A 12,431-nucleotide genomic window follows, 5' to 3' on the forward strand; every position below is an offset into this window, starting at 1 on the left:
TGTATCTTTTTGATAAAGTTTTGTAAACCGCATAGAACCTTTTGGTTATGCGGTCTAGAAATTTGGTGTTATGTTATGTTATGGTTACAACCTCTCAAAACTCACGCTGGCTCTGCGGTATTAAAAAAAAACAAAAACCACTTTTCCTCTCTCTTTTAGGTCTTAGTTAACACTTGCTGTCTAACACCAGCTCTGACAGGATACACATTTCAAATCTGACATATTGTAATCACAAAACAGAAAATAAAATTATTATTCTACCTTTTCTTGTCTGGTCATTTTGCTTTTCTATCATCTTGATCCCAATTTCTCTTTCTAATTTTGGTCTATCTTCTACTAATTCTCTTTCCAGTGTCTGCTGTCCATTTCTTCTCCTCTTCTCTCTTGTTCCATTCCCTCCTTATGCCTGTCTCCAACACATTGATTTTTTCCTATTCAGCTTTCTTAACTTTTTTGCCTCTCTCTACTCAAATCTTGCCCTCTTTCTCACCCTTCTTCTTTTTAAATTTTCAGCTACCTCTCAATTCTCCATCTTCTCTCAGTCCGTAGCTTTCCCATTTCTCATCTCACTCCTTTCCCAGCCTCCTATTTCCTTCTACCTACTTCCAATTACCAAGGGCTCCATTTATGAAGCCGTGCTAGCGGGGTTAACGCGCGCAACTTTTCATCACAAATTAACCCCTGCGCTGGCCAAAAACTACCACCTGCTCAAGAGGAGGCAGTAGCGGCTAGCGCGACCGGCAGTTTAGCATGCGCTATTATGTGCGTAAAACCGCTAGCTCGGCTTGATAAAAGGAGCCCCAAATCTCTCCTCATGGTCCAACATTTTCTCCCTCTCTTTTCTGTTATTCTTCTTCCCTCCCCCCCTTGATGCTGGACAATGAGATGGAAGGAAAAAAAAAAAAGAGATGCTGCATCTCTCCCTCCCTTCCATGCCCAGATCCAACTTCTCTCCCTTTCTCTTCCCAACTGCCCCCCATTCCATCTTTCCCCCACCTGCCTCCCCCCAGGTCCACCATTTCTCCCTTTCTCTTCCCAACAGTTCTCCCTTCAAATATCTCTTTCCCTCTTCCTCTACACCACCCCCGGTCCAACTTCTCTCCCTTCATACCATTGCCCACCATCTCTCTCCATCCTATGTTTTTGGCCTCATAAGCTCTCCCCCCAAGCCCAATCTGGCACTGCTTTTAATACCCTCCCCCTCCATACTTTAAAAAAACAAACAAAAAAACCCAGTTAGTCCAGGAGGCTTCCTCGGCCAAGCATGTCCTCCCCCTTCTCTCCACGTCAGTCCGATGTCACCCTCACCTTCTGTCATGCTGAAAAATCTGACGGCCTCGGCAGTGATTCAGAAACATTTCCCACAGCTCTCCTTCCTGCTTTCCATCTGCCATGGTCTGTCTCCAATAACACAACTTCCTGTTTCCACCCAAGTGGACCACAGCAGATGAAAAGCAGGAAGGGGAGCAGCGGATAACGTTGCTGAATCATTGCCGAGGCCAGCAGATTTTTCAGCATGACAGAAGGTGAGGGTAGCATCAGACTGGCGCAGAGAGAAGAAGGAAGAGATGCTCAGCCACAGGGCCCACCCAGAGCCTTGGGGCCGGGCTGTGAGAAGGGGAAGTTCCTGGACCATGACTCCAAGGCAGGGAGCACTGCAGCGGGCCACATAGAATGGCCAGGTGGGCCAGATTAGGTCCTTGGGCCTTGTGTTTGACACATGTGGTCTAAATGATTAGTGATGCAAGAATTAATTAATTTAGGTCCAGATTCTGTAACCGGTGCCGTTGTCAGCAGCTGCCTTAAAAGTGGCCGCCAATCGTATGTCAATCACACAATGGCGCTCAGTACAGAATTGAACTCTGACAAAAGTATAATGTGAATTGCGCCTCCATAGGCATTTTAGGCTGCTCAAAACTACTTACAGCATTATCCATGCCCACAGTGGCGTTAGGCAGCCTAAAGCGCCCATGTCTGGTGCCAAATTTTTAGGCGATGGTAGGCACCTTGAAACTCAGTTAAAAACGTCATTTCAACTGTGATTTTTAACAGAGTTTGGGCCCCCACCGGCTCCTAAAAACCAGTGCCATTTAGAGAATCCTGGCCTCAGTAAGATTTTCTACCATCAAAACAGGTACAACAGTCTCAGAAGGAAGAAACACATCTTGACAACATGACTTACTTGCGGTTAAAACTTAACCCTCTCTGTGAAAAATAATTTCCTAGCATTGCTTCTAAATTTGCCACCCTGCAACCTCAATTCATGCCTGCTAGTTTTACCATTTTAATTTCTCTGGAAAATATTTGTTTCTATATTAATACTTTTCAAATATTTAAATGTCTATATCAAATCTCCTCTGTTCCTCCTCTCCTCTAAAATATATATATTCAGGTCTTCCAATCTCTTTTTGTACTTCTTTTGGCACAAACCTCATACCATTTTCATTACTTTTCTCTGGACCACTTCAAGTCTTTTTACATCCTTAGCCAGATACTGCCTCCAAAACTGAACACAGTACTCCAGGTAGGGCCTCCCAATGACCTATATAGGGGCATCAACACCATCTTTCTTCTGTTGCCGCTTTTTCATACTGTTTTGTTGCCTTCAGATCCTCAGACACTATCACTTCAAGGTCCCTCTCCCTATCCGTGCATATCATCCTCTCACCTATCAGCACAAACAGTTCCCTCAACCACAGTTAAACTTCTTGGGTCTAAAAAATTCCACTCCTTAATAAACAAATAAAGTATGGCTGGCATCAAAGAGAAGACTCGATTTCAATTACCCCAACATTGACTGGATAAATGTTATATCAGGAAGTAGTAGGGTAGAAAAATTCCTAGATGTCATAAATGACTGCTTTTTGGAGCAACTGGTCCAGGAACCAACAAGAGGGGGAGCTATTTTAGACTTAGTCCTTAGTGGAATGCAGGTCATAGTACAGGAGGTAACTGTGTTGGGTCTATTGGGAAACAGTGATCATAACGTGATCAAATTTGAGCTGATATCTTGAGTGACTTTGCAAAAGAAATCTACTATAGCGGCATTTAATTTTTGAAAGGGCAACTACAATACAATGAGGAAAATGGTTAAAAAGAAGCTAAAAGGATCTGTGGCAAAGGTTAGGACTGTGAACCAGGCAAATGAATTGTTCTTTTACTGCTATTAATTTGCACACTAAGCACTTTAGGACAAAGAAATAAGTTATACGAAATAAAAATAATTAATTAAGAGAGAAATTTTTTTTACTAATTTTAAAAGATTTAATAATGGAAAAAAAAAAATGATGGGATTATATAGGACCAATCATAGCTCATGAATTGGTTGTGTAGTCAAACAACTATGAGCACTTGAGGTCACCCTTCCCTATAAAAACATAAAAAGGATAGAGTCTACTCTATTAGAAACACATTAGAAGGGTTTTGTGTCTTTGACAGAAATTCATTATATTATTACATGGATATTATGTAAAAATACTATTGTGGAAGCCCAGACCAGATGAATTCCACATATTAACCAAGGTGGAAATAAGAAAAAATGAGCCAGAATGGTTAAAAGATGAAACGAAAGAAGCTATTAGAGAGAAAAAACAAACAAGCCATCATTTAAAGAATGGATAAAATATCCAAATGAAGAAAATAAGAAGAGACATAAGCACTGGCAAATTAGATGCAAAGCATTGATAAAGAAAGCTAAGAAGGAATATACAGAGAAACTTGCCAAAGAGGCAAAAACTGATAACAACAAATTTTTAGGTACATCAGAAGCAGAAAACCTGTGAGGGAATCCATGGGTCCAATGGATGATCAAGAAGCAAAAGGGGTGCTCAAGGAGGATAAGGCCATAGTGAAGAGACTGAATGAATGCTTTGCTTCAGTCTTTACGGAAGAAGATGTAAGAGATCTTCCTGAACCGTTAATGTGTTAATTTAAGAGGACAATTCTGTAACTGGATACAAACATTTATGAACCTCTTGTGCGTGATTACACTTAGCCATGAAAGTGCCATCGGATGCTATTTTTAAGAGGCATGTCTGAGTGGCATAGGGCTCAATTTAGTAAACGGTGTCTGAATTGGAGTGCTGAAACAAATGAGCACTAAATGCTATTCTATAAATGATACTTCCAGTTCAGCACCCTTTCTAGAGTATTATTACATCTTTAAGTGGTACAACCATAGCAGTTTATATATTATATAGCACTTAGTACTGAATCTGTGCCAAATTTTGGCTGCAAAGAGTTACATCAACCAAATCCTTGCATCTAAATAGATGTGGGTCTATTGTATTCTATAACACTGTGCGCAAATTGTAGGAATGTCCCAACCCGCTCAGGCCTCTTTTTCTGATCCACACTTAAAAATTTACACATGTATTTTTATGAAATACCGACTAGGAAGATGCGTGCATAAATAAAAATTGTTACCAATTAACACCAATAATTGATCACTAGCTGCCAATTATTGGCGTTAATTGGGGCATTATTCAAGTAAACTGTGTACAAACTGGGCATGCACCTAAATGTGTGCAATGTTTTGAGTACCATTTATAGAATTTGGGAGCATAGTGTGTAAATACCTGGGAGCGTACAAATAGTAAAGGCTTCCATTTGCAAATCTAACTTACGGACTATGTTACGCATGTTCTTGCCACATTTAGGTTCCTGCAGTTATGCCAAGTCTGTGGCTGGTGTAACTGCAAATGAAAACTAGCATTCTGTAATAGAAACTGCACCCAGGTGCAGTTATAGAAACATGAAACATGATGGCAGATAAAGGCCAAATGGCCCATCTAGTCTGCCCATCCGCAGTAATCATTATCTCTTTCTCTCTCCAAGAGATCCCACGTGCCTATCCCAGGCCCTTTTGAATTCAGACACAGTCTCTGTCTCCACCACCTCTTCTGGGAGATTGTTCCATGCATCTACCACCCTTTCTGTAAAAAACGTATTTCCTAAGATTACTCCAGAGCCTCTTAACTTCATCCTATGTCCTCTCATTGCAGAGTTTCCTTTCAAATTAAAGAGACTCAACTCATGCGCATTTACATTATGTAGGTATTTAAACATCTCTATCATATCTCCCCTCTCCCGCCTTTCCTTCAAAGTATACAGATTGAGATCTTTAAGTCTTTTCCCAATACGCCTTATGACGAAGACCACGCACCATTTTAGTAGCCATTTCTGGACCCAATTCCATCCTTTTTATATCTTTTGAGGGTGCGGCCTCCAGATTTGTACACAATATTTTAAATGAGGTCTCACCAGAGTCTTATACAGAGGTATCAATACCTCCTTTTTCCTACTGGTCATACCTCGCCCTATGCAACCTAGCATCCTTCTAGCTTTTGTCATCACGTTTTCAACCTGTTTGGCCACTTTAAGATCATCACATACAATCACACCCAAGTCCTGCTCTTCCGTCATGCACATAAGTTCTTCACCCCCTAAACTGTACTGTTCCCTCGGGTTTTTGCAGCCCAAATGCATGACCTGTTCTCATCACGTAGCATCTGGACACCTAAATGGAGATATCCACTTATAGTAGATAGTAAACTGGCCTCATTGGGAATAATGTGGTCCAAGTTATTCAATATATGTGAAACAAAATGAATAGCATCAGTGCACATTCCATTCCATTCCTTATTTATTGAACAATCCACAAATACAACATTTTATAACCACTGCAATGTTGGTACATTTCATACTATTCACCTGCAAAAGCCAAGAAGCATTTGGGTGAGTTGAGCTCATTGTGATTGCCAAGACAAGTGCATTTATTTTGGAATGCTTATCTCTGCAATAAAAACAAATATCTTGTGTTAACAGCATTTAAACACGCCACTTTGATAGTAAAATATTTAAAAGAAATAAAATAAAGATTAATGTGGTATTGTAGTTTTCATGTTAGGTGTAAGAAAGACCTAATTTAAATTCTAAGTACAAACCTCTCCCGTAAAGTTGACGCAGGTCATTTGTGACCTGCCAAGATATTTTCAGAGCACAGTTCACAAAAATATCAGTATGTTATTTCTGGCTTCAAATGTCCTATAAATAGCTTCATATCCTATTGTTAAACTCAGCTATTGCCGGTACTTTATGAAAAAAAATAAAACAACTAAAAAGCAATAACTTCACACATAACAATGGCCTGGGATATTTTTGGAAATGTTTATTTCAGTTTCCTCAGATTCACCTACTTATGTATTTTAAGGCATTCTCATAGGGTTACGAGTTAGAAGCTTAGAAAGAGAAACTCAAAAACAAAGAGCCAATTTATTTTCAAAGTTACTGATTAAGATAGCAAGTCCCAGGTTCAAGTCCCACATTAGGCTTTCGGTATCCCAGAATGGCTGGGGATGCTGCAGAGGCAGCATTCAAGACTCCAGAAGAGTGAGGGAGCTTTGGCTAATGTTCAAGCGTTCCAATCAAATTCATAAACAAGAAGGAAAAATACAGTAGGTCTCACAGAAAATAATCAATAAATCAGCATAGAAGGGGCCAGAAACTGCTGCCATCATACATCTTGTATAATCCTATACTATAAAGCAAGCAATAATTGTATGTTTGCATGCACATAGGTAAATTTTACCTTGAAAATGTCCCTAAGGATTTTTATGAAATGGGGTGAATCTACAGTCTTCAGGTGTGAGACAGAGATTTAGCTAGATGTGGAGGTCGGCAAAATTCGTTAGGGGGGTCATTTGACAGAAATTTTCAATATACCCTCCACTCCCTGCAGCCCATTGGCCAAACTATCCTAAGAAAGCATAGAAACTTGGCTGGAGCATAGGAAACAGAGAGTGGGGGTAAATGGACAATACTCGGACTGGAAGAGCATCACCAGTGGGGTGCCGCAGGGCTCGATGCTTGGACCCGTGCTCTTTAACATCTTTATAAATGATCTGGACATAGGTACAATGAGCGAGGTGATTAAATTTGCGGATGATACGAAGTTATTCAGAGTAGTAAAGACGCAGGGGGATTGCGAAGATCTGCAACGTGACATAATCAAGCTCGAGGAATGGGCATCGACATGGCAGATGAGGTTCAACGTGGATAAGTGTAAAGTGATGCATGTCGGTAACAAAAATCTCATGCACAAATACAGGATGTCAGGGGCGGTACTTGGAGAGACCTCCCAGGAAAGGGACTTGGGAGTTCTGATCGACAAGTCGATGAAGCCATCCACACAATGTGTGGCGGCAGCAAAAAGGGCAAACAGAATGCTAGGAATGATAAAGAAGGGGATCATGAACAGATCAGAGAAGGTTATCATGCCACTGGTACGCCCTCACCTGGAGTACTGCGTCCAGCACTGGTCGCCATACCTGAAGAAGGACATGGTACTACTCGAAAGGGTCCAGAGAAGAGCGACTAAGATGGTTAAGGGGCTGGAGGAGCTGCCGTACAGCGAAAGATTAGAGAAACTGGGCCTCTTCTCTCTCGAACAGAGGAGATTGAGAGGGGACATGATCGAAACATTCAAAGTACTGAAGGGGATAGACTTAGTAGATAAGGACAGGTTGTTCACCCTCTCCAAGGTAGGGAGAACAAGAGGGCACTCTCTAAAGTTGAAAGGGGATAGATTCCGTACAAACGTAAGGAAGTTCTTCTTCACCCAGAGAGTGGTGGAAAACTGGAACGCTCTTCCAGAGGCTGTTATAGGGGAAAACACCCTCCAAGTATTCAAGACAAAGTTAGACAAGTTTCTGTTGAACAAGAACGTGCGCTGGTAGGGCTAGTCTCAGTTAGGGTGCTGGTCTTAGACCAGAGGGCCGCCGCGTGAGCGGACTGCTGGGCATGATGGACCACTGGTCTGACTCAGCAGTGGCAATTCTTATGTTCTTAGTCAACCAATAGTATGCAGGGAAAAGCAGGACTGAAGATTGCTCTTATCTCCCCATGTAGCTCATTGGTCAGACACTCCTAAAGAAGCTTAGTCAGCCAATAGGCTACAGGGAAAAGCAGAAATGAAGGCTGTTAAGGTAGTGTCTCTATAGCTACTGCTCCCACCTACCTATGGAGCCCATTGGTCTTACATTCATAAGGAAGCTTAGCCAGAACAGGCTGCAGGGAAAAGTAGACTGAAGGTTTCTAAGGCACTGTCTCTGTAGCTACTACTCTCGCCTACTGCTGCAGCTCACTCGCCCAATTTTTCCAAGCAAAGTTTGGTCTTCCAGGTACTGTCATAAATATGACATCATATAAGCTATATATCAATATTGTATTGAATTATGTAAATGTAAAAACAATTTATGTTAATTTCATTAAAATTTATAACTATTTATTAGGTAACAAATAAAACATACTATTAATATGTACAACAATCTTAAGAGTCCCCAGTACAGGATTTATTTAAGGGGCATAAAAAGATTCAAAAGCCAGTTGTCAGAAGCTGCCACTAAGATGATTCATTTAGACTTGCCTAGTAATTTTAAATCATTTACTCCAATTTCCCATAAGAACAGTGGCACTCATGTGCAAAAGTAAATACTTCCACAAAGCTTTCACCAAGTACAAAATCTCATGATCAATTTCCAGAAAAGTACTTATCTTTTTTTTTGTTGTTCAAAAAGTACTTGTCTTAAAAGCATACTAAGACCACCGACAGGAAATGCTATACTGCATCTTGATAGAAATTAAAATAAATTGTTTTTGTACTTACATACTGGAGTACAACATAAGAACATAAGACTTGCCGCTGCTGGGTCACACCAGTGGTCCATCGTGCCCAGCAGTCCGCTCACACGGTGGCCCTTAGGTCAAAGATCAGTGCCCTAACTGAGACTAGCCTTACCTGCGTACATTCTGGTTCAGCAGGAACTTGTCCAACTTTGTCTTGAATCCCTGGAGGGTGTTTTCCCCTATCACATCCTCCGGAAGAGCGTTCCAGTTTTCCACCACTCTCTGGGTGAAGAACAACTTCTTTACGTTTGTACGGAATCCATCCCCTTTTAACTTTAGAGAGTGCCCTCTCGTTCTCTCTACCTTGGAGAGGGTAAACAGCCTCTCTTTATCTACTAAGTCTATTCCCTTCATTAACTTGAATGTTTCAATCATGTCCCCTCTCAGTCTCCTGTTTCAATCTCTCACTGTACGGCAACTCCTCCAGCCCCTTAACCATATTAGTCGCTCTTCTCTGGATATATAGCTTGGATGATGTTACATTTCTGACATTATTATACAACGTGCTAGCAGTGATTTGTGATCATTCAAGAGTGATATCTCCCAGTCAAATTCAAGGCCCATAGTTACAGGATTCCAGATGAAGTCCTATGCACAACCCTCACAGAAACATGATGGCAGATAAAGATCAAATGGCCCATCCAGTCTGCCCATCCACTATCTCCTCCTCTCCCCAAGAGATCCCACATGCCTATCCCATGCTTTCTTAAATTCAGACAATATCTCCACCACCTCTACCAGGAGACTATTTCAGGAATCTATCACCCTTTCTGCAAAAAAATGCCCACTTCCTCCTGCCCTCGAACATTACCCCCCTCCCCCCACAAACACACACTTAAGACCGGCAGGAGAGATGCCCACTCCCTCCTGCTGTCACCCCCCCTCCCCCAGAACCCCCAATACCCCATGAACAGGAACCTCCCCCTGACACCCCTCACCAAGGCTGCAGGTCCCGCATCCCTAACTCTACTCCACCCCCATACCTTGTATTTGAAAGTCCCCCCAGATAGAGGCTCACACCCTCTGGCCAGCAGGCCCACCACTCCAAAGACAATGCTAACATGATTCAGGACACTGATAGACCCAGAAGCAACACTGTCAAGGTAAAAGAAGATGAAGAAGGTCTTTGAATGGCTGTATACCACTTTGGGTGGCCTTTAGGAGCTGCTAAGGCAATTTAAAATAATTTAAAAATACTAGAACTTACTCCTCCTCCCCTTTTACTAAGCCGCGGTAGAGGTTTCTACCATGGCCTGAGGCATTCAATGCTCTGACGCTGCTCCAGTGCTCATAGGAATTCTATGAACGTTGGAACAGTGTCGGAACATTTAGCTCTCTTGGCCATGGTAGAAACCTCTACTGCAGCTTAGTAAAAAGGGGGATTAGATTGTGGATGCTCAAGGGACAGAGAAAGCAACTGCATATAATAAATGTAAACTGCTTTGGTTGTATCTCAGAAAGGTGGTATATCAAATCCATGACTGTTTATCCTTTACATAAATAGGTTCCCCATGATCTACCACACATGGGTTTTCATATTCTATAGAAGCATCAACTGTGTATATTCTTGCTACACATTACCTGTCCCTCTGCAACCATCTCTGTATCAATGATGGTGACAATGCCTGGAACTAGAGGGCTGCGCCTTGCATTGGTATGCGATACAGCATCTTCTTCTGTCGCTCCGGGAGGCACTGTCCCCGTTAGCTGTGTTACTACTTTTCCAACCATAGTAAGTCCAGTTTTCAGAGTCTGTGGTACAGATAAAGATAACCAAAAAAAGTCATACATTACCGTAGTCTATACTGTCATTTTCAGTTTTTACATTAACACTATAATCACCTACAATGCTCCCTTTTGAAATTGTCATCTGCTAAACTGTACAATACTGAATCTTCAAATCTCTTTCACTAAGGGCTCCTTTTACTACGGTGTGCTAGTGTTTTTAGCACACTAGCTGAAAAATTACCGCCTGCTTAAAAGGAAGCAGTAGCGGCTAGCGCACGTGGCATTTTAGCACGCGCTATTCCGTGCGTTAAGGCCCTAATACACCTTTGTAAAAGGAGCCCTAAATTTTCTATATGACTGATATCATAAATAATGTGCAAACAAAGATATTTTCTACTGATAAAATTCTGGCGTACCAAGGGCTGCACAGATGCAATAATTATGACTTAGGTCCCCTTTTATCAAGCCACATTAGGGTTTATTTATTGCCAGCCGCTGTTGTAAAAACTCCAATGCTCATAGGGATTCTATGAGAGTCGGAGCTTTTACTGCAGCAGCTGGCACTAAAAAACCTTAGGCGTGCTAACCATTTTTGTGTGCGCTAAATGGCTAACGCGTACATAGAATATAATAGACACATTTGCGTTTAGCGCATGCTAATATTTTGCACGTACTAAAATGGCTAGCGCGCCTTAGTAAAAGGACCTCGTAATGTGGCTTGATAAAAGAGGGCCTTAATTTTTAGCACTTTCAATCTGTTTTTGTGTTATAAATGGATTCTCATTTTTGTGCCAACATGATCTAATATTTCTGTTATACAAATCATTCTCTTTTAGATAACACCAAAGATGCGCATTTTCAAAAGAGTAAAATATCTCAAAAGTGGCAAAAAAAAAAAAAAAAAAAGACAGACAATTTTTTCCCACCAAAACATTTAAATTGTGATTTTTGAAAAGACAGAATTGGGGATGTTTTTCACTGATTGTGTCCAAATAATAAGGGAACATGTTGGAGGTATGTTTTGGGTGGAACTTGGGAGGGCTTACAATCCAGATTTTTTTTTCTGTGATAATGGAACTCAGAAAAAGACCAGGGCAGAAAAGAAGAATGTTTTTATCTAGACCTGTTTCAGTCACAACTAAGTCTGATAAAGGTGCTCTATCTAGCTGACCACTTGAGGAACAAAGGCATGACCCAACCCTCCCTCCCACCCCTTTAATCTCGCAGTGGTCACTGATCCCTCCCCACTCCCCAACGATGTGACAGTGACAATAGATACCAGGTTCTATGACAGCTCCAGATATTATAGCCATTCCTAAAAAAGCAGCAACCAAGTGAATGGAGTAGACTCATGATCAGTGCAGTGGACAATGAACAATAGGATCTAGGTTCAATTCCAACTTTAACTCTTTCATTTCAGTACAAATAAGTGAGCCCTCCTGGAACACAGAAATACCACCTGCACCTAAACATATAAGAGACCTGCAAGTCTGAGGGCTATTGTAGTGCTAGACCTTCAGGTACAATAGGATTTCTCTGTTCCTACAAAGCTCACCATACAACATGAAAGAGTTTAGATGTGAAGTCCACTGACCACTAGGTTGCACCTCTGGGATGTCTGTATGGACAGTTCACTAGGAGTGCTGTCAGATAGATATTCCTATAGCTTGTGTTTCTACGTTTTCCCCTGAGACTTTTTTTTTTTTTAAACATTCTTTATTCATTTTCAAAAATACAACTTAAGAACAATCATACCTCACTTGTATATCTTTCATTAATATCATGAATACATAAATAAATAAATAACCCCCCTCCCCCTACCCACCATTTCATTATCATGAAACATTACATACCCCCACCACCCTCCCTCCCCCTTTATATAACTAAAATTTCATCAAAGGAAAACAATGCCTATTCATTACAATATTTAACAAATCTTTATAAAATTATTATAATTACCTTTCTGCAAAGCAATTACTCTCTCCATCTTAAAAATATGACACAAGGAATTCCACCAA

The 12,431-nt window shown here is 41.1% G+C and overlaps 1 protein-coding gene across 11 annotated transcripts in view; it reads right to left on the reverse strand.

The window, feature by feature from the left end:
- Positions 1 to 12,431, reverse strand: part of BCAS3 (BCAS3 microtubule associated cell migration factor) — a 1,368,214-nt gene that overhangs the window by 1,032,694 nt on the left and 323,089 nt on the right. For all 11 annotated transcript variants that reach the window (XM_033921865.1, XM_033921866.1, XM_033921867.1 and 8 more), the window contains one exon: positions 10,267 to 10,437. In XM_033921865.1, the coding sequence (XP_033777756.1) occupies positions 10,267 to 10,437 (171 nt within the window). The remainder of the gene's footprint in view (positions 1 to 10,266; positions 10,438 to 12,431) is intronic.

The sequence above is a fragment of the Geotrypetes seraphini genome, chromosome 15 (assembly GCF_902459505.1).
Source record: "Geotrypetes seraphini chromosome 15, aGeoSer1.1, whole genome shotgun sequence".
Classification (NCBI taxonomy): Eukaryota; Metazoa; Chordata; class Amphibia; order Gymnophiona; family Dermophiidae; genus Geotrypetes; species Geotrypetes seraphini.